We start from the raw sequence: 24,082 nt of genomic DNA on the forward strand, positions 1-24,082 counted from the left end.
CAGACATCACCCCCTGCTGGCAGAGCTGAGGACAGACAGACATTGCCCCCTGCTGGCAGAGCTGAGGACAGACACACATCACCCCATGCTGGCAGAGCTGAGGACACACATCACCCCCTGCTGGCAGAGCTGAGGACAGACACACATCACCCCCTGCTTGCAGAGCTGAGGACAGACACACATCACCCCCTGCTGGCAGAGCTGAGGGCAGACATCACCCCCTGCTGGCAGAGCTGAGGACACACATCACCCCCTGCTGGCAGAGCTGAGGACAGACAGACATTGCCCCCTGCTGGCAGAGCTGAGGACAGACACACATCACCCCATGCTGGCAGAGCTGAGGACACACATCACTCCCTGCTGGCAGAGCTGAGGACAGACACACATCATCCCCTGCTGGCAGAGCTGAGGACAGACAGACATCACTCCCTGCTGGCAGAGCTGAGGATACACATCGTCCCCTGCTGGCAGAGCTGAGGACACACCTCACCCCCTGCTGGCAGAGCTGAGGACACACCTCACCACCTGCTGGCAGAGCTGAGTACACACTTCACCCCCTGCTGGCAGAGCTGAGGACACACATCACCCCCTGCTGGCAGAGCTGAGGACAGACAAACATCACCCCCTGCTGGCAGAGCTGAGGACAGACATCACCCCCTGCTGGCAGAGCTGAGGACAGACATCACCCCCTGCTGGCAGAGCTGAGGACAGACGGACACAATAGGAGATTTTCTCATTATCCTGAGCTCAGGGAATGGCTGTGGGTGGTCAACAGTTCTCCCCTCAGCCAGTAGTGGGCAGTATATTATGATATAGAAGACATATAATCACAAGTAATGAAGAGACGAGATATACTGCGGCGTGTTATCTCACCAGAGGCGATGAAGGTGATCCGGGTGCCTTCGGATTTTTTCTCCCCCAGTTGGGTCCAGTTGCCCGTCTCCTCCAGTATCCATTCCTGCACCGTGCAGTGGTAAATCCCCTCCTCCCGGAGGCCTGGTCTGAGGATTCGTAGGAGGAAGGAGTCCGCGGAGGAGCGTCCAGAGATGAAGCGGGGGCGGAGTGATGATGGAGCTTGGCTGGTCACATCCCCGCGGTCCACTCTAAGGATCTCCACCGAGGAAGCGGATGATGGCGGGCGAAAGAACCAAGCGACGCTGAGTTTAGTGTTGGGGGTGCGCTCCAGGATCCTGCAGGTGACCTCAGCCTCGTCCTGACCCGTTGTCAGTGCCAGTCCATCAGGGGCAGAGCCTAGCCTCAGCTTCATGTCTGGGAGAGAGACAGCGGTCAGTGCCAGCCATTATAATTCTATAACACATCTGTATCTGGAGTATTATCACTGTGGTAATGATGGGAACTGTATGAGTACTAAAGAGGACCTGTCAGGGTATAAATAAGGGCTTCTATACTGGAGCAAGCATGCAGCAAGTGAAGGCTAAACTCCCTTCCTGCTACTTTCCCCGAGTCAGTGAAGTTTTCTCTACATACTGTGAGCTTCTTACAATGTGCATTAGAAGCTGCAGCAAGTTAGACACAGCCCTGCCTCATTTCCTGGCTGGAGGACATCCAGCATCATCTAACCCTTTCTTCCCCAGCCTGACTGTCCCTGGGCCGCCCTTTTCATTCATTGGCTTTCAGTTTTTTTTCAATCGTGGAGTCTCAGCGTCACATCTGGGCGTTACTTAGGGCGGCCTGCATGCAAATATAGCCTGCCTAGGAACACCCACTCCTCCAGACTGACACCCGCCCATTCATAGACGCCCCCGGGAAGGGTTATGACGTACCTGGGAGTTGGACTTGTATAGAGACGGGATTGGAGGAGATGGTGGCTGGAGTCACCGCACTCTGGGTGGTCGGGATGGTGACTCTGCACTGATAGGCTCCGCTCTGCTGCGATCTCTGGACCCGATGGACACTCAGGACGGACGAGTCGGCATTTAGCGAGATCTGAGTTTTTCCCTTGAAGTCGGGATACGAGTCTCCCCACAGCAGCTCCCCATTCCCGGACCCCCGCACCAGGCTCTGGAAGGGTCCCCGCTGGTCAGGCTGAAAGAACCAGGACCAGACGAGGCGCCGACCGCTCAGGCTGAAACTGGCTTTGGCGTTGCAGTAGAGGGCGGCCGTGCTACCCAAGATGGGCTTCAAGTTCCGCGTCATGAGTGAGACTTGAAGGGCAGAGGCTGCGGAGAGATGAGAGACACTTATCATTGGGGAGAAAAATATATAAAATGCATTTATAGAAGTTCCAACCTGTAATATCAACACTTTTCCTGGATACTTTCATTGGATGGACCCGGGAACTCAGCACAGGGATGGTGGGAACCCCTCATAATGGGCACAGCGGGTGTACAGACCCGGGAACTCAGCACAGGGATGGTGGGAACCCCTCATAATGGGCACAGCGGGTGTACAGACCCGGGAACTCAGCACAGGGATGGTGGGAACCCCTCATAATGGGCACAGCGGGTGTACAGACCCGGGAACTCAGCACAGGGATGGTGGGAACCCCTCATAATGGGCACAGCGGGTGTACAGACCCAGGAACTCAGCACAGGGATGGTGGGAACCCCTCATAATGAGCACAGCGGGTGTACAGACCCGGGAACTCAGCACAGGGATGGTGAGAACCCCTCATAATGGGCACAGCGGGTGTACAGATCCGGGAACTCAGCACAGGGATGGTGAGAACCCCTCATAATGGGCACAGCGGGTGTACAGATCCGGGAACTCAGCACAGGGATGGTGAGAACCCCTCATAATGGGCACAGCGGGTGTACAGACCCGGGAACTCAGCACAGGGATGGTGGGAACCCCTCATAATGAGCACAGCGGGTGTACAGATCCGGGAACTCAGCACAGGGATGGTGAGAACCCCTCATAATGGGCACAGCGGGTGTACAGATCCGGGAACTCAGCACAGGGATGGTGGGAACCCCTCATAATGGGCACAGCGGGTGTACAGACCCGGGAACTCAGCACAGGGATGGTGGGAACCCCTCATAATGGGCACAGCGGGTGTACAGACCCGGGAACTCAGCACAGGGATGGTGGGAACTCCTCATAATGGGCACAGCGGGTATACAGACCCGGGAACTCAGCACAGGGATGGTGAGAACCCCTCATAATGGGTACAGCGGGTGTACAGACCCGGGAACTCAGCACAGGGATGGTTGGAATCCCTCATAATGGGCACAGCGGATGTACAGACCCGGGAACTCAGCACAGGGATGGTGGGAACCCCTCCTAATGGGCACAGCGGGTGTACAGATCCGGGAACTCAGCACAGGGATGGTGAGAACCCCTCATAATGGGCACAGCGGGTGTACAGACCCGGGAACTCAGCACAAGGATGGTGGGAACCCCTCATAATGGGCACAGCGGGTGTACAGACCCGGGAACTCAGCACAGGGATGGTGGGAACCCCTCATAATGGGCACAGCTGGTGTACAGATCCGGGAACTCAGCACAGGGATGGTGGGAACCCCTCATAATGGGCACAGCGGGTGTACAGACCCGGGAACTCAGCACAGGGGTGGTGGGAACCCCTCCTAATGGGCACAGCGGGTGTACACTCAGACCCGGGAACTCAGCACAGGGATGGTGGGAACCCCTCATAATGGGCACAGCGGGTGTACAGACCTGGGAACTCAGTACAGGGATGGTGGGAACCCCTCATAATGGGCACAGCGAGTGTTTTCAGGGGTATCAATTTTTGATTCATCTTCTCAGAGATTCTTACTCAGAAGTTGGACATCGATATGGACACCGTTGCTGTCAGTGGTGACGTCTCTCCAGGCTCCGCCCTCGTCCTGCGTTTCCTCGCTGTAGCGGCAGACATATTCTCCTTTGTCGCTTTGCGTCACATCATCCAACCGGAGAATGAAGAGTCCAGAATCGCCCTTCTCTGCCACCAGATGACCCTCATCATGTCTCTTCTTATAATCTGCACCAATCACCAGCCGACCGTCCCGCAGTATGGACGCCATTTGCGTTAAGTCGCCTGATGCCGCCTTCCGGAACCAACCGAGAGAAGCCGAGGAGGATGACGACGGGGAGACCAGACAGCGAAACCCCACCGAATCCCCTTCATAGAGCTGAGATGTGACCGCCGTGAGGGAGACCTGCGGAGCACGCAACTCTGAAAGTCACAATTCATATATAAATATTATAATATAATCTAATGATATACAAATGTTATCTATATAATAGGTACAGGAAATAAATATTAAATATAAAATTATTAAAATACTAGAAATATAAATAAATACATAAATAATATTTATAATATTAATAATAAATACAATAAATATATTGAATATAAATTAATAAAGTATTAGAAATATAAATAAATACATAACTAACATTTAGAAATATTATTATTATTATTATTATTATAATATTATAAATAAATACAAAAAATAAACATGAATTAATAAAAAATATTAGAAATATAAATCCATACATAACTAACAATTACAAATATTATTATTATTATTATATTATAAATACAAAAAATAAATATTAATTAATAAAATGTTAGAACTATAAATCAATACAAAACTAACAATTAGAAATATTAATATTATTATTTATTAGAATATTATACATAAATACAAAAAATAAATATGAATTAATACAATATTAGAAATATAAATCAATACATAACTAACAATTAGAGATATAATAATAATAATAATATAAATACAAAAAATAAATATGAATTAATACAATATTAGAAATATCAATACATAACAATTAGAAATATTAATAATAATAATATTTCTAATTGTTATGTATTGATATTTCTAATATTGTATCAATGCATATTTATTTTTTGTATTTATTTATATTATTATATCTCTAATTGTTAGTTATGTATTGATTCATATTTCTAATATTTTATTAATTCATATTTTTTGTAATTATTTATAATATAATAATAATAATAATAATAATAATAATAATAATAATAATAATAATAATAATAATAATAATATTAGAAATAAATACAAAAAATAAATATGAATTAAAAAAATATTAGAAATAAAAATAAATTGTATTTATAAAAAGTATATAAATAATAAAAAACATTTAATAAATAATATATAATAATAAATAATAATAAATATTAGTTAATAACAACAATAATAATAATATAAATAAATGTAAATATTAAATATAAATTATAGAATGATATAAAGAGACCTGACATGTCTGAGCCCAGCCCCCATCATCCTTAATATTATTATATTCAATGTATTATATTTGTTGGGGGCTCACCTGGTCGTTTCACCTCCACAGACATGGTTTTGGACGTCTGGCTCTTGCTCCGCTCGTCGGTGAACTCGCAGACGTATGAGCCGCCATCTTCAATCCGCACCTGACTGATCCTGAGCACCCAGGTAGTCAGGTCCCGCCTGTGCACAACCAGCCGTCCCTCCGCCTCTGCGGAGCCAGACTCCTTTCTGAATGTGACCACTCCAGATGGCTCCCAGGTGGCCATTTTGGTTCCACCAAGCAGCCAGACAACGCGAAACTGCCCGCCCCCGGGACTCATGTTAGTGACGGAACAGATGACCTCCAGGGGGTGTCCCGGGATGAGAACTGTGGTTGGCGCCTCCACCTGGACTCCAAAACCTCCACCTAAAATGAGATTGCATTGATCAACCACTGTAGAGACACAAATCGGCGCACACCTAACACCTCGGAAACTGCGTCTGGCCGGGTGCCAACGCTTATTATAGGTCAGGAGACCCAATCCTGGTATAGAACACACACACACACTGTATATAATTACATTGTTAGTCTGGTTGAAAAAAAGATACCAAAAGTCCATCAAGTTCTACCAACTGTCTGTGACCACACGGCACACCACGGTCCCCGGACCGCATGAGTCAGTGTCCACTAAGGGACACCACAGTTCATCTGGGTTTGTTGATTTATTATAGTATAGTTACTATGGATTTACTACACATAAATTCTGTTTTACATCAAGGAGAATATGAAAAAGAAGCACTCCTGATGCCACATCCGCAAAATCAGGCAAATAAGAAAAAGTGCTGAATAAGTAACCAAAATGGGACTTTTAAGGCATAGAAACAATGGAGGAGCCACCAAAAGAAAAAAATAATAATATCTACATAATATGTATTGAAAAGATTTATAATCCTTTCACAATGTTCAACAGGGTTAAAAACATGCATAAATGCTTTTGTACAGTGAGCCCTTGTGCGTCTCTACGCGTTTCACCGTGAGGCTTCTTCAGGACATGGACAAGGTTCAAAGTGTAACGTATACAAGAAAATGTAGAGGGCTGCCACCTTATTCGCTGTGTCCCCCCCCCCCCGAGCTAGAGCTCCAATCTCCATTGCTGCTTGACTTCCATCATCACCCAACCCACTTCCTGTGGGCCGAGGCTGTGCGTGGCAGTTTACAAAAGGTGAAGTTATTACGTGGCCCCTTCGGGTATGTTGGTGGCCAAAACCGATGTCCTGTTTATGCACCAAGTTGGTCACCCCTGATTTACAGTAACGTGTATTTAAACCCAAGAATGAAAGGCTTTGCTTCCTTTATTTTCACCTGGTGATCCCGCCAGTAACACACTTCCTTCCTAGGATGACAACGCCCATTTACTGTAGTGTATCTATGGAGGAGACATATTGGGCACCTAACCTCCCCCATCTCTGTGATATAAAGGGGGAGGTGTTCTCTAGTCCTCGGAGAACTGGGCAGGGCTGATAGCACTGCTTGGGATTTCAATGCAGCACAGACAGACCGCACTGGTATTTCCTAGCTTACTGGCTTTTTGGCAGGATCACCGGGTAAAGTTCCACTTATTGGCCAGAATACAGGTTCACTTTAACCACGTTCCACCCAGCCTATTGTCAAATGATGGCTGGGCGGGGCCTTTGTTGTTCCGGGTGGACGGAGCAGGACATTAGGGTTGCCACCTTTACATCAAGCCAAACCCGAACACTTCAGCGGCCTGGGACGCCTTTGGGTGTCCCAAGGAGAGTAGTAATGCGGCGAGCATAGCGCGTGGCAGAAAACAGTGGGTGTGGCCAAATTGCCCTTGCTGACATCATCACCCTGCCCCCCCCCCCAGTGATGCCAAACCTGCCCCCAGACGCCCGCCCACAGCTCCTGGATGGCAACAGATTTGTGTGCGACTATCTTGGTTACTTGGGGAGCCACAGCCCGGTCTGAATCATGTGTCCCGGGTTTGAGTTCGCCTGAAACCCGGACACATGATTCAAAACCCGGACTGTCCGGGTGAATCCCAGACAGGTGGCAACCCTATATGACACCCTCCCGGGAACACGCTGCGCTGCGGCACAATCTGTCACTGGCTGTGTTCACGGACACAGACGGTGACTGATCAGTGCATCGGCCCGCTGCCGATACCATGTGATCACAGGGGATCACATGACAATTGTACACAATGAATGGCTTTGATTCATGCCCTTCATTGTGTACAATCGAGATGCTTTCTGCGATTGGTCACAGTGATCACATGGTGCAGACAGGGCTAAATCACAGCCCATCTGTACCATGTGATTAGTTGTGGCCAATCACAGATAATCACAACAACACCACAATGAATGAATCAATTTCATTCAGTAAAAATGGTTGCTTATAGCAAGTATAAAATGTAAAATTCACTGCTATAATCAATCCTAATGTGTGAAAAAAATAAAATCCTGATCACTTCCCCAGAGTAGTACAGCGTTACCATGGTAACAGTTAAAAAAAAAAAACACACTCACTTAACCCCTCCTCACCCCCTAGTGGATAACCCCTTCACTGCCAGTGACATTTTTACAGTATTTAGTGCATTTTTAATTGCACTGATTGCTGTATAAATGACAATGGTCCCAAAAATGTGTCAAAATTGTCTGATGCGTCCGCCATAATGTCGCAATCACAATAAAAATCGCTGATCGCCGCCATTACTAGTAAAAAAAAACTAAATTATTAATAAAAATGACAGAAAACTATCTCCTATTTTGTAAACGCTATAACTTTTGCGCCAACCAATCAATAGACGCTTATTGCGTTTTTTTTTTTTTTTTTTTTACCAAAAATATGTAGAAGAATACGTATCGGCCTAAACCGAGGGAAAAAAAAATTTTTTTATATGTTTTTTGGGGATATTTATTATAACAAAAAGTAAAAAATAATGCGTTATTTTCAAATTATTAATAAAAATGCCAGAAAACTATCCCCTATTTTGTAAACGCTATAACTTTTGCGCCAACCAATCAATAAACGCTTATTGCGATTTTATTTATTTTTTTACCAAAAATATGTAGAAGAATACGTATCGGCCTAAACTGAGGAAAAAAATGTTTTCTTATATATTTTTGGGCATATTTATTATAGCAAAATGTAAAAAATAATGCGTTCTTTTCTAAATTGTCACTCTTTTTTTGTTTAAAGCGCAAAAAAATAAAAACCGCAGAGGTGATCAAATACCAACAAAAGAAAGCTCTATTTGTGGGAAAATAAAGGACGTCAATTTTGTGTCTGAACCACGTCGCACGACCGCGCAATTGTCAGTTAAAGCGACGCAGAGCCGAATCGCAAAAAGTGCCCTGGTCTTAAGCCAGCAAAATGGTCCGGGGCTGAAGTGGTTAAAAATCATAAAAAAAAAAAAAAATCATAAAAAAAAAAAAAAAAGTAGTAAAAAAAAAAAAAAAGAAGAAAAACTGTACATTCTGTCCCCAGTCAGTGTCTTTGCTCACCGCCACACCAGTTATATGATGACGCCGTACTGCACTGGTGACAGTATGTAAAAAATAAAAAATAAAAAATTATTTTCCAAAAAATTGTAACAAAAAGTGTCAACTTAAAAAAAACTTGTTTAACCCTTTCATGACTAAGCCTATTTTTGACATTTGGTGTTTACAAGCTAAAATCCATATTTTTTGCTAGAAAATTACTTGGAACCCCCAAACATTATATATATATATTTAGCAGAGACTCTAGAGAATATAACGGCGATTGTTGTAATATTTTATGTCACGCGGTATTTGCGCAGCGGTGTTTTAAACGCAACTTTTTGGGAAAAGTGACACTTTCATGAATTTAAAAAAAACAAAGCAATTAATTTTTTTTCCATAATGTGAAAGATGATGTTACGCCGAGTAAATAGATACCAAACATGTCACACTTTATAATCGCACGCACTCGTGGAATGACGACAAACTACGTTACCTAAAAATCTCAATAGGCGACGCCTTAAAAAAAAAAAAAATTCCGGTTACCAGGTTAGAGTTACAGAGGAGGTGCAAGAATTATTGCTCTCGCTCTGACGATCACAGTGATACCTCACATGTGTGATTTGAACACCATTTACATATGCGGGCGCGACTTCCACATGCATTTTCTTTGCTGCATGCGCTCGTGGCGACTGGGGGGGGGGGGGCGCTTTAAAATTTTATTTATTTTTTTTTATTTATTTTATTCATTTTAAAATTAATAAATTGTTTTAAAAAAATGTAAGCATCCCTTGTGACAGTAATAGGTGGTGACAGGTACTCTTTATAGAGGGATCGGGGGTCTAAAAGACCCCCCACCCCTCCTTTACACTTCAAAGTATTCATATCGCCGAAAACGGCGATTCTGAATACCGTATATATTTTTAAAACCGGCGCCATTGGCAGCCGAGTAAACGGGAAGTGACGTCATGATGTCGCTTCCGTGTTTACAATTAGGAGACTGGAATGACGCCGCTTACGGCGTCATTCCAGTCCCTCCCTAGCCGCTGTAAGCGGCGGATGTGTGATCGATGCTCCCAATTGAACGGGAGCACCGGTAAGAGCGGCGGGAGGCGGCGGGAGGGAACGTCCCCTCCCGCTCCTCCGGCATAACAGCCGAGTGGCTTTTAGCCGCATCAGTTGTTATGGCTGGAAAGCCAATCACCCGCTCAGAAAAACGGTACCGGGATGATGCCTGCAGGTGCGGGCATCATCCCGGTATAACCCTCGGAAGCCGAGTACGCACATCTACGTACGCTCGGTGGCAAGGGGTTAAACACTTCAGAATGTCTATTTTCCAAAAAGGGGCCATTCGTAGGGGGGGGGGGGGGGGCGGGGGTATTTCGGGCCTCAAGAAATGAGATGGGCCGTCGGTACATCAGGATACATTATCAGATATCTCATAGTCTGTGGTCTCTACAACTTTCCTACAGACTAAATAATATTCACCGATTTGGGTTATTGTCACCAAAGTAATGGAGCAGAATACATTTTAGCCGAAATTTATGAAGAAAGATAATTTATTTGCAAAATTTTATAATAGAAACAAAAAAGACAAGGGGGGGGGGAGGGGTTGGGCGTTACAAAATTACACAAAAAACCCCCAGTGGTGATTAAATACCACCAAAGGAAAGCTCCATTTGTGTGAATTTTTTTTAGAAAAACGTCATATGTGTACAGTGTTGCATGACCGCGCAATTGTCAAAGTGTGAGAGCACTGAAAGTTGGTCTGGGCAGGAAGGGGGGGGGGTGAAAGTGTCCGGTATTGAAGAGGTTAATGCAAGTGATCTACGATTGCCCTCTCTGGACATGTTGGGTTCATGTAGACTTGTCCGTCTCAATGCTGGAGGTTCTTACCCTGCACTGCTGCCACCTTCACGGCGGTCTTCTCCGAGTCCTTCTCAGCGATCTTGGTCCACACCCCGCTGGGATCCTGGATCCACTCCGATCCTCGGCAGAAGACCTCACCTTGGTCTGACTGGCGGAGTGCCCCGATGGTCAGCCTGTAGGTGGTTTCGCTCAGTTTGTCCATACGCACGTCTCCAGCTGTGAATCGCTCAGAGAAGGCCCCACCGGGGTGGAGGACAAAGTCACGGGACAGGGACAGGATCTCCGCTTCCCGGTCGGTGGAGAGAATCCAGGAGACGGACAGGTGGGTGTGCTGGGAGGAGGCCATAGAGACTTGGCAGGTCAGTTCCAGGGAAGCCCCCTCTGATGTCTCCAAGGCCTGGCGAGGCATCAAAACCTGCAGAGTGTTTGGTATGACTGGAGGGAAGAGAGAATTCAATACAATCACCTAAAATATCTGAATCATCAAACAACGGGTACAATTTAGAAAACTTACACAGATAATATACACACTTTTATGAATTTGCTGAATTCCACGTTTTTAGTGAGCGGTCAATGAACAATGTGGTGGAGGTGGATCAGGACTAGACAGGAGATGAATGGAAGGGGGCATTAGATTGCCCAGATCTCACCAAGAACTGTGGTGACCTTTATCTTCATGGCCACCAGACAGAAAATTGCCAAATCTTGGCAACATCCTGCCGACATTTTGAGGAAGTCAAACAGCCAATGATAAAGGAGAAGCTATTGGCTATATTTAATGACACTCTTGTAAGATATTTGAAAAATCTTAGACAGGTTTGACCACAACCAACTACTCTCCGAGTACAATACTCTTCATCATGGCTACGATCCCCAAGGAGGGACCCCCCATCCCAACTAGACATGTGCAAAAGGAAAAAAATTGTTTAGTTTCGTTTTGTTTTAATTCATTAATTTCGTTTAGTTATATTCGTTAACTTCCTTAAATTCGTTTTCGGATTATGTTTAGTTTTCTACCGAATTCGAAAAATCGGCCACATTCGAAAATATTTCTACCAGATTCTAAATTATTTCAACCGCATTCGAAAATATTTTGTGACCCAACTTTAGGGCCATGTATCTCGGGGTCACTTGGTGCTAGAAACCCCAAATTTGGATATGTTGTAGTGCTAGTACTATTGTGTTTGCATACCAAATTTAGAGTTTCTAGCACCAAGTGATCCCGAGATATGTGGCCCCAAATTCGGGTCACAAAATTTCAAGCACTTTTCTGCAGCAGAGAATGACATTTTGTGACCCGATTTGGGGCCACATATCTCGGGATCGCTTACAGCTAGAAACCCCAAATTTAGTATACAAACACAATAGTACTAGCACTACAACATATCCAAATTTGGAGTTTCTAACACCAAGTGACCCCGAGATACATGGCCCTAAAGTCGGGTCACAATGTCGAATCATGTTGAAATCATTTCGAATCCGGTATTGAGTCGAATTTCGGCCGAACTCGGTTGGATTCGTTAGCATTGTAATTCGGTAATTCGGATGCATCCGAATGTCCGAATAATGAAAATTCATCCGAATTTCGAATCGGAACGAAACGTAATGCACATGTCTAATCCCAACCTTCCGCAAATTTTTCCACCCTCTCCTTCTTTCTCACTTGAATCTCTTCCATGTTTTTTCTTTCTACACACCATCTAATCCAAGGGAATCCCATGTCCTTCAGTTAGGGGTATTATACAGAATTATGTGTAGGGAGTCTAGGGACCCTGACATATGCTGTAGTGTCCCCAGTCTAAATGTAGTGTTTGCGGCTAGGCTGTAGCCAGCCTGAGCTCTGTTTAGTTACGTTATTGTCCATGCCGGGCTCAGCCCTTCCTTCTCAGAGCTGGCCGCTCAGCTGTCAGCTAATTGCCAGCTTCTATCTCTCCACAGTGACTCAGCTGTTGATGATATCCTGCTCGTCAGTCCTGCCTTCTTAAGCTGTCCAGTCCAGAGCATCTCTGCCTTCGCCTTGGTCAACATCACAGAAACTATCTCCTGCGATCCTGTTCAAGACTGGCTTTGCTGACATCCCTTCTGGCTCCAGATCCTGCTCGCTGTTCCACTACACTGATCCCTGACTTCTGGCTTGGCTGACTATCTGTTCCGGTTACGGAACTTTGGCTATGTTTTGACTACGCTTGTTCTTTTTACTTTTATTATTATTATTAAACAAGTGTGATTTACCTGTACTTCTGTCTCAGCCTGATTTCATGGTTTCTGACAGTTATCTGGGTGTGTTAGGTTTTCCCTAAGCCTAGGGATACTAATTACTTCCTTCTGCTACTATCAAGTGTTTACCAGCGGAAAGAGCAAGAAGATCCAATGTGTTGGGTTACAAATGTTTATTTTACCCTGACCAATCACTGAAGGCTATATGCCAGTAATGTGGGCTGGGGAAGGGAATAAATATTTGAGGACACCTTCTAGAAAGGCTCCTTTTCGTTCCAGGCTTTTCCTGGTAAGGATGCAGTGATAGAAGGTCCCTTGCCTCCCGGAGTCTGATGCCCGGGGAGGGTATAGATGCTTGGAGATGCTTGGAGATGCAGTTCATGCTTCTCAAACCTATTGGCTGGGGGATGGGGGGGGGGGTAGGCTGAAGCTGGAGAAGACATTGTTCATCTAGGTCTAATGGTTCACAAATGGCCTGTGAGAGGAGCTGAAGATACTTAAAGGTAGCTGATCAAGTGGCTTACTGAACCTACATCGGCCTGTGGAGGATGGTAAAGATTTTACAAGGTACTACTGAGCAGAGAGAATCTTTACTGATGTTTTGGGGCATCCTGGATCCCTAACCCTTGTAGACCGGTGCAGTTGGCTTTCTCCAATACAGGTAACGCTCAAATGTAGCATCTCTGAAGCTGGAGAGGAGGAACATGGTTCCTTTATGGTTTGCTGGGTCACTAGGGAACACATTTGGTTGGATGCCACTCTGGTGGGCCATCTTGGGTCAGGTAGAGCCTATTTAAGGCACTGGCTCCCAGGTTTGGCATGCTATAGTGGATAGCGTAGGGAAAAGTATCCCTTTTGGTAGGGACAGTACTAGTTGCTAGGAGAGGTTCCTGAGGAGGAGGGAAAGTGTAGGGATGCAACTCTTCTGGACATTTTCCCAATTGGGCATTAATTGCCCGAGACAACAGACACTCCCAGTCCAGTTGGATCCCGCTCTGTTCACATTGTTGGAAATCATGAGTCTTTGTGTAATCCCAGGTTTGTTGTGAACCGTTGCTTTATTAATTCAAGTTCTTGCATTGCACCTGTGTGTATTATTGCTGCCACACCCCACCTGCACCCCACCTGCACCCCACCTGCACCCCACCTGCACCCTCTCTGGACAATTGAGCCAATAAAATAGGAAAGAGAAGCTTGATGGAGTGGAAGTCAGTCTGTTGCCATTGCTAGGACAGCGAGTGCCCGGGTGCTCAACAAGGAGGACCCATAAAACCCAGCTGCTTTCTCAGGGGATATTGCTACACAAGACTGCTGTTGCCACCTCCTCTAGCTTTTTGCCCCCCCCCCCAGGCCTAAATGTAGGAAACCTGACATTAGATTGGCGTGTTGGTGCTGTTGGTTGGTTTCCACCATAATTAGTTTGGTTCAGTTGCAGAGAAGCACCAAGGGTCGGTTTTCTCACCTGTCAGGTTGGTCATGGCGTTGTAGGTACCAAGAAAGGTGGAGGCCGTATTGGGTGTGTAACATTCATACTCCCCCGTGTCCTTCTCCTGCAGGTTGATGATGTGTAGGACGGTGTGGTCCTTGGACACCTTTTCTATGTAGATGTCTCCACTCTGGACACGCTTTGTGTACACTGCATATGAGAAATCGGGTCCACTGGTGCTCACCACCTTTATCTCTGTCTCTGGAGCTGATGGCAGTCGGACGGAGAACTCAAATTCCTGGTTGGAGGCCCCCTCGTTTCCTGACACCTTACACCAGATGGTGATGTGGGAGCCCACGGTGCGGTAGATGGGCCCCTGCTCAATGGTAACCTCATGCTGAGCCCGAGACAAACCTGTGAGGAGACACGACATCTGAGATGAACCCGATCATTACTGTACATGTGTATGATGGTCTTTTAGTGTCATGTAACATGTCCCCCGTCTCTGACAATCTCATGTAACATGTCCCCAATCTCTGACAATCTCACGTAACACGTCCCCAATCTCTGACAATCTCACGTAACACGTCCCCAATCTCTGACAATCTCACGTAACACGTCCCCCATCTCTGACAATCTCATGTAACATGTCCCCAATCTCTGACAATCTCACGTAACATGTCCCCAATCTCTGACAATCTCACGTAACACGTCCCCCATCTCTGACAATCTCATGTAACATGTCCCCAATCTCTGACAATCTCATGTAACATGTCCCCAATCTCTGACAATCTCACGTAACATGTCCCCAATCTCTGACAATCTCATGTAACATGTCCCCAATCTCTGACAATCTCATGTAACATGTCCCCAATCTCTGACAATCTCACGTAACACGTCCCCAATCTCTGACAATCTCACGTAACACGTCCCCCATCTCTGACAATCTCATGTAACATGTCCCCAATCTCTGACAATCTCACGTAACATGTCCCCAATCTCTGACAATCTCACGTAACATGTCCCCAATCTCTGACAATCTCATGTAACATGTCCCCAATCTCTGACAATCTCACGTAACACGTCCCCAATCTCTGACAATCTCATGTAACATGTCCCCAATCTCTGACAATCTCACGTAACACGTCCCCAATCTCTGACAATCTCACGTAACACGTCCCCCATCTCTGACAATCTCATGTAACATGTCCCCAATCTCTGACAATCTCACGTAACATGTCCCCAATCTCTGACAATCTCACGTAACATGTCCCCAATCTCTGACAATCTCACGTAACATGTCCCCAATCTCTGACAATCTCATGTAACATGTCCCCAATCTCTGACAATCTCATGTAACATGTCCCCAATCTCTGACAATCTCATGTAACATGTCCCCAATCTCTGACAATCTCACGTAACATGTCCCCAATCTCTGACAATCTCACGTAACACGTCCCCAATCTCTGACAATCTCATGTAACATGTCCCCAATCTCTGACAATCTCACGTAACATGTCCCCAATCTCTGACAATCTCATGTAACATGTCCCCAATCTCTGACAATCTCATGTAACATGTCCCCAATCTCTGACAATCTCACGTAACACGTCCCCAATCTCTGACAATCTCACGTAACACGTCCCCCATCTCTGACAATCTCATGTAACATGTCCCCAATCTCTGACAATCTCACGTAACATGTCCCCAATCTCTGACAATCTCACGTAACATGTCCCCAATCTCTGACAATCTCACGTAACATGTCCCCAATCTCTGACAATCTCATGTAACATGTCCCCAATCTCTGACAATCTCATGTAACATGTCCCCAATCTCTGACAATCTCACGTAACATGTCCCCAATCTCTGACAATCTCACGTAACACGTCCCCAATCTCTGACAATCTCATGTAACATGTCCCCAATCTCTGACAATCTCATGTAACATGTCCCCAATCTCTGACAATCTCATGTAACATGTCCCCAATCTCTGACAATCTCATGTAACATGTCCCCAATCTCTGACAATCTCATGTAACATGTCCCCAATCTCTGACAATCTCACGTAACACGTCCCCAATCTCTGACAATCTCATGTAACATGTCCCCAATCTCTGACAATCTCATGTAACATGTCCCCAATCTCTGACAATCTCATGTAACATGTCCCCAATCTCTGACAATCTCATGTAACATGTCCCCAATCTCTGACAATCTCATGTAACATGTCCCCAATCTCTGACAATCTCATGTAACATGTCCCCAATCTCTGACAATCTCACGTAACATGTCCCCAATCTCTGACAATCTCACGTAACATGTCCCCAATCTCTGACAATCTCACGTAACATGTCCCCAATCTCTGACAATCTCACGTAACATGTCCCCAATCTCTGACAATCTCATGTAACATGTCCCCAATCTCTGACAATCTCATGTAACATGTCCCCAATCTCTGACAATCTCACGTAACATGTCCCCAATCTCTGACAATCTCACGTAACATGTCCCCAATCTCTGACAATCTCATGTAACATGTCCCCAATCTCTGACAATCTCACGTAACATGTCCCCAATCTCTGACAATCTCACGTAACATGTCCCCAATCTCTGACAATCTCACGTAACATGTCCCCAATCTCTGACAATCTCACGTAACATGTCCCCAATCTCTGACAATCTCATGTAACATGTCCCCAATCTCTGACAATCTCATGTAACATGTCCCCAATCTCTGACAATCTCACGTAACATGTCCCCAATCTCTGACAATCTCACGTAACATGTCCCCAATCTCTGACAATCTCATGTAACATGTCCCCAATCTCTGACAATCTCATGTAACATGTCCCCAATCTCTGACAATCTCACGTAACACGTCCCCAATCTCTGACAATCTCATGTAACATGTCCCCAATCTCTGATAATCTCATGTAACATGTCCCCAATCTCTGACAATCTCATGTAACATGTCCCCAATCTCTGACAATCTCACGTAACATGTCCCCAATCTCTGACAATCTCATGTAACATGTCCCCAATCTCTGACAATCTCATGTAACATGTCCCCAATCTCTGACAATCTCACGTAACATGTCCCCAATCTCTGACAATCTCACGTAACATGTCCCCAATCTCTGACAATCTCACGTAACATGTCCCCAATCTCTGACAATCTCACGTAACATGTCCCCAATCTCTGACAATCTCACGTAACACGTCCCCAATCTCTGACAATCTCATGTAACATGTCCCCAATCTCTGATAATCTCATGTAACATGTCCCCAATCTCTGACAATCTCATGTAACATGTCCCCAATCTCTGACAATCTCATGTAACATGTCCCCAATCTCTGACAATCTCATGTAACACGCCTCCAATCTCTGACAATCTCATGTAACATGTCCCCAATCTCTGACAATCTCATGTAACATGTCCCCAATCTCTGACAATCTCACGTAACATGTCCCCAATCTCTGACAATCTCATGTAACACGCCTCCAATCTCTGACAATCTCACGTAACATGTCCCCAATCTCTGACAATCTCATGTAACACGCCTCCAATCTCTGACAATCTCATGTAACATGTCCCCAATCTCTGACAATCTCATGTAACATGTCCCCAATCTCTGACAATCTCACGTAACATGTCCCCAATCTCTGACAATCTCATGTAACATGTCCCCAATCTCTGACAATCTCACGTAACATGTCCCCAATCTCTGACAATCTCACGTAACACGTCCCCAATCTCTGACAATCTCACGTAACATGTCCCCAATCTCTGACAATCTCACGTAACACGTCCCCAATCTCTGACAATCTCACGTAACACGCCTCCAATCTCTGACAATCTCATGTAACATGTCCCCAATCTCTGACAATCTCACGTAACATGTCCCCAATCTCTGACAATCTCACGTAACATGTCCCCAATCTCTGACAATCTCACGTAACATGTCCCCAATCTCTGACAATCTCACGTAACATGTCCCCAATCTCTGACAATCTCATGTAACATGTCCCCAATCTCTGACAATCTCATGTAACATGTCCCCAATCTCTGACAATCTCACGTAACATGTCCCCAATCTCTGACAATCTCATGTAACATGTCCCCAATCTCTGACAATCTCACGTAACATGTCCCCAATCTCTGACAATCTCATGTAACATGTCCCCAATCTCTGACAATCTCATGTAACATGTCCCCAATCTCTGACAATCTCATGTAACATGTCCCCAATCTCTGACAATCTCATGTAACATGTCCCCAATCTCTGACAATCTCACGTAACATGTCCCCAATCTCTGACAATCTCACGTAACATGTCCCCAATCTCTGACAATCTCATGTAACATGTCCCCAATCTCTGACAATCTCACGTAACATGTCCCCAATCTCTGACAATCTCATGTAACATGTCCCCAATCTCTGACAATCTCATGTAACATGTCCCCAATCTCTGACAATCTCACGTAACATGTCCCCAATCTCTGACAATCTCACGTAACATGTCCCCAATCTCTGACAATCTCATGTAACATGTCCCCAATCTCTGACAATCTCATGTAACATGTCCCCAATCTCTGACAATCTCATGTAACATGTCCCCAATCTCTGACAATCTCACGTAACACGTCCCCAATCTCTGACAATCTCATGTAACATGTCCCCAATCTCTGACAATCTCACGTAACATGTCCCCAATCTCTGACAATCTCATGTAACATGTCCCCAATCTCTGACAATCTCATGTAACATGTCCCCAATCTCTGACAATCTCATGTAACATGTCCCCAATCTCTGACAATCTCACGTAACACGTCCCCAATCTCTGACAATCTCACGTAACACGTCCCCAATCTCTGACAATCTCACGTAACACGTCCCCCATCTCTGACAATCTCATGTAACATGTCCCCAATCTCTGACAATCTCACGTAACATGTCCCCAATCTCTGACAATCTCACGTAACACGTCCCCCATCTCTGACAATCTCATGTAACATGTCCCCAATCTCTGACAATCTCATGTAACATGTCCCCAATCTCTGACAATCTCACGTAACATGTCCCCAATCTCTGACAATCTCATGTAACATGTCCCCAATCTCTGACAATCTCATGTAACATGTCCCCAATCTCTGACAATCTCACGTAACACGTCCCCAATCTCTGACAATCTCACGTAACACGTCCCCCATCTCTGACAATCTCATGTAACATGTCCCCAATCTCTGACAATCTCACGTAACATGTCCCCAATCTCTGACAATCTCACGTAACATGTCCCCAATCTCTGACAATCTCATGTAACATGTCCCCAATCTCTGACAATCTCACGTAACACGTCCCCAATCTCTGACAATCTCATGTAACATGTCCCCAATCTCTGACAATCTCACGTAACACGTCCCCAATCTCTGACAATCTCACGTAACACGTCCCCCATCTCTGACAATCTCATGTAACATGTCCCCAATCTCTGACAATCTCACGTAACATGTCCCCAATCTCTGACAATCTCACGTAACATGTCCCCAATCTCTGACAATCTCACGTAACATGTCCCCAATCTCTGACAATCTCATGTAACATGTCCCCAATCTCTGACAATCTCATGTAACATGTCCCCAATCTCTGACAATCTCATGTAACATGTCCCCAATCTCTGACAATCTCACGTAACATGTCCCCAATCTCTGACAATCTCACGTAACACGTCCCCAATCTCTGACAATCTCATGTAACATGTCCCCAATCTCTGACAATCTCACGTAACATGTCCCCAATCTCTGACAATCTCATGTAACATGTCCCCAATCTCTGACAATCTCATGTAACATGTCCCCAATCTCTGACAATCTCACGTAACACGTCCCCAATCTCTGACAATCTCACGTAACACGTCCCCCATCTCTGACAATCTCATGTAACATGTCCCCAATCTCTGACAATCTCACGTAACATGTCCCCAATCTCTGACAATCTCACGTAACATGTCCCCAATCTCTGACAATCTCACGTAACATGTCCCCAATCTCTGACAATCTCATGTAACATGTCCCCAATCTCTGACAATCTCATGTAACATGTCCCCAATCTCTGACAATCTCACGTAACATGTCCCCAATCTCTGACAATCTCACGTAACACGTCCCCAATCTCTGACAATCTCATGTAACATGTCCCCAATCTCTGACAATCTCATGTAACATGTCCCCAATCTCTGACAATCTCATGTAACATGTCCCCAATCTCTGACAATCTCATGTAACATGTCCCCAATCTCTGACAATCTCATGTAACATGTCCCCAATCTCTGACAATCTCACGTAACACGTCCCCAATCTCTGACAATCTCATGTAACATGTCCCCAATCTCTGACAATCTCATGTAACATGTCCCCAATCTCTGACAATCTCATGTAACATGTCCCCAATCTCTGACAATCTCATGTAACATGTCCCCAATCTCTGACAATCTCATGTAACATGTCCCCAATCTCTGACAATCTCATGTAACATGTCCCCAATCTCTGACAATCTCACGTAACATGTCCCCAATCTCTGACAATCTCACGTAACATGTCCCCAATCTCTGACAATCTCACGTAACATGTCCCCAATCTCTGACAATCTCACGTAACATGTCCCCAATCTCTGACAATCTCATGTAACATGTCCCCAATCTCTGACAATCTCATGTAACATGTCCCCAATCTCTGACAATCTCACGTAACATGTCCCCAATCTCTGACAATCTCATGTAACATGTCCCCAATCTCTGACAATCTCACGTAACATGTCCCCAATCTCTGACAATCTCACGTAACATGTCCCCAATCTCTGACAATCTCACGTAACATGTCCCCAATCTCTGACAATCTCACGTAACATGTCCCCAATCTCTGACAATCTCATGTAACATGTCCCCAATCTCTGACAATCTCATGTAACATGTCCCCAATCTCTGACAATCTCATGTAACATGTCCCCAATCTCTGACAATCTCACGTAACATGTCCCCAATCTCTGACAATCTCATGTAACATGTCCCCAATCTCTGACAATCTCATGTAACATGTCCCCAATCTCTGACAATCTCATGTAACATGTCCCCAATCTCTGACAATCTCATGTAACATGTCCCCAATCTCTGACAATCTCACGTAACATGTCCCCAATCTCTGACAATCTCATGTAACATGTCCCCAATCTCTGACAATCTCACGTAACATGTCCCCAATCTCTGACAATCTCACGTAACATGTCCCCAATCTCTGACAATCTCATGTAACATGTCCCCAATCTCTGACAATCTCATGTAACATGTCCCCAATCTCTGACAATCTCACGTAACACGTCCCCAATCTCTGACAATCTCATGTAACATGTCCCCAATCTCTGATAATCTCATGTAACATGTCCCCAATCTCTGACAATCTCATGTAACATGTCCCCAATCTCTGACAATCTCACGTAACATGTCCCCAATCTCTGACAATCTCATGTAACATGTCCCCAATCTCTGACAATCTCATGTAACATGTCCCCAATCTCTGACAATCTCACGTAACATGTCCCCAATCTCTGACAATCTCACGTAACATGTCCCCAATCTCTGACAATCTCACGTAACATGTCCCCAATCTCTGACAATCTCACGTAACATGTCCCCAATCTCTGACAATCTCACGTAACACGTCCCCAATCTCTGACAATCTCATGTAACATGTCCCCAATCTCTGATAATCTCATGTAACATGTCCCCAATCTCTGACAATCTCATGTAACATGTCCCCAATCTCTGACAATCTCATGTAACATGTCCCCAATCTCTGACAATCTCATGTAACACGCCTCCAATCTCTGACAATCTCATGTAACATGTCCCCAATCTCTGACAATCTCATGTAACATGTCCCCAATCTCTGACAATCTCACGTAACATGTCCCCAATCTCTGACAATCTCATGTAACACGCCTCCAATCTCTGACAATCTCACGTAACATGTCCCCAATCTCTGACAATCTCATGTAACACGCCTCCAATCTCTGACAATCTCATGTAACATGTCCCCAATCTCTGACAATCTCATGTAACATGTCCCCAATCTCTGACAATCTCACGTAACATGTCCCCAATCTCTGACAATCTCATGTAACATGTCCCCAATCTCTGACAATCTCACGTAACATGTCCCCAATCTCTGACAATCTCACGTAACACGTCCCCAATCTCTGACAATCTCACGTAACATGTCCCCAATCTCTGACAATCTCACGTAACACGTCCCCAATCTCTGACAATCTCACGTAACACGCCTCCAATCTCTGACAATCTCATGTAACATGTCCCCAATCTCTGACAATCTCACGTAACATGTCCCCAATCTCTGACAATCTCACGTAACATGTCCCCAATCTCTGACAATCTCACGTAACATGTCCCCAATCTCTGACAATCTCACGTAACATGTCCCCAATCTCTGACAATCTCATGTAACATGTCCCCAATCTCTGACAATCTCATGTAACATGTCCCCAATCTCTGACAATCTCACGTAACATGTCCCCAATCTCTGACAATCTCATGTAACATGTCCCCAATCTCTGACAATCTCACGTAACATGTCCCCAATCTCTGACAATCTCATGTAACATGTCCCCAATCTCTGACAATCTCATGTAACATGTCCCCAATCTCTGACAATCTCATGTAACATGTCCCCAATCTCTGACAATCTCATGTAACATGTCCCCAATCTCTGACAATCTCACGTAACATGTCCCCAATCTCTGACAATCTCACGTAACATGTCCCCAATCTCTGACAATCTCATGTAACATGTCCCCAATCTCTGACAATCTCACGTAACATGTCCCCAATCTCTGACAATCTCATGTAACATGTCCCCAATCTCTGACAATCTCATGTAACATGTCCCCAATCTCTGACAATCTCACGTAACATGTCCCCAATCTCTGACAATCTCACGTAACATGTCCCCAATCTCTGACAATCTCATGTAACATGTCCCCAATCTCTGACAATCTCATGTAACATGTCCCCAATCTCTGACAATCTCATGTAACATGTCCCCAATCTCTGACAATCTCACGTAACACGTCCCCAATCTCTGACAATCTCATGTAACATGTCCCCAATCTCTGACAATCTCACGTAACATGTCCCCAATCTCTGACAATCTCATGTAACATGTCCCCAATCTCTGACAATCTCATGTAACATGTCCCCAATCTCTGACAATCTCATGTAACATGTCCCCAATCTCTGACAATCTCACGTAACATGTCCCCAATCTCTGACAATCTCACGTAACATGTCCCCAATCTCTGACAATCTCACGTAACATGTCCCCAATCTCTGACAATCTCACGTAACATGTCCCCAATCTCTGACAATCTCATGTAACATGTCCCCAATCTCTGACAATCTCACGTAACATGTCCCCAATCTCTGACAATCTCATGTAACATGTCCCCAATCTCTGACAATCTCACGTAACATGTCCCCAATCTCTGACAATCTCACGTAACATGTCCCCAATCTCTGACAATCTCACGTAACATGTCCCCAATCTCTGACAATCTCATGTAACATGTCCCCAATCTCTGACAATCTCATGTAACATGTCCCCAATCTCTGACAATCTCACGTAACACGTCCCCAATCTCTGACAATCTCACGTAACATGTCCCCAATCTCTGACAATCTCATGTAACATGTCCCCAATCTCTGACAATCTCATGTAACATGTCCCCAATCTCTGACAATCTCACGTAACATGTCCCCAATCTCTGACAATCTCATG

The 24,082-nt window shown here is 45.1% G+C and overlaps 1 protein-coding gene across 1 annotated transcript in view; it reads right to left on the reverse strand.

Moving 5' to 3' along the window:
- LOC143981551 (immunoglobulin superfamily member 3-like) overlaps positions 1-24,082 on the reverse strand; it is a 151,699-nt gene that overhangs the window by 124,402 nt on the left and 3,215 nt on the right. Inside the window, 6 exon segments of the mRNA XM_077479494.1 lie at positions 874-1,269; positions 1,785-2,180; positions 3,740-4,138; positions 5,281-5,643; positions 10,617-11,024; positions 14,269-14,646. Coding sequence (XP_077335620.1) covers positions 874-1,269; positions 1,785-2,180; positions 3,740-4,138; positions 5,281-5,643; positions 10,617-11,024; positions 14,269-14,646 — 2,340 coding nt within the window.

Source organism: Lithobates pipiens, unplaced genomic scaffold (genome assembly GCF_037356315.1).
Source record: "Lithobates pipiens isolate NorthernLeopardFrog02 unplaced genomic scaffold, aLitPip1_a1.2 Scaffold_16, whole genome shotgun sequence".
Classification (NCBI taxonomy): domain Eukaryota; kingdom Metazoa; phylum Chordata; class Amphibia; order Anura; family Ranidae; genus Lithobates; species Lithobates pipiens.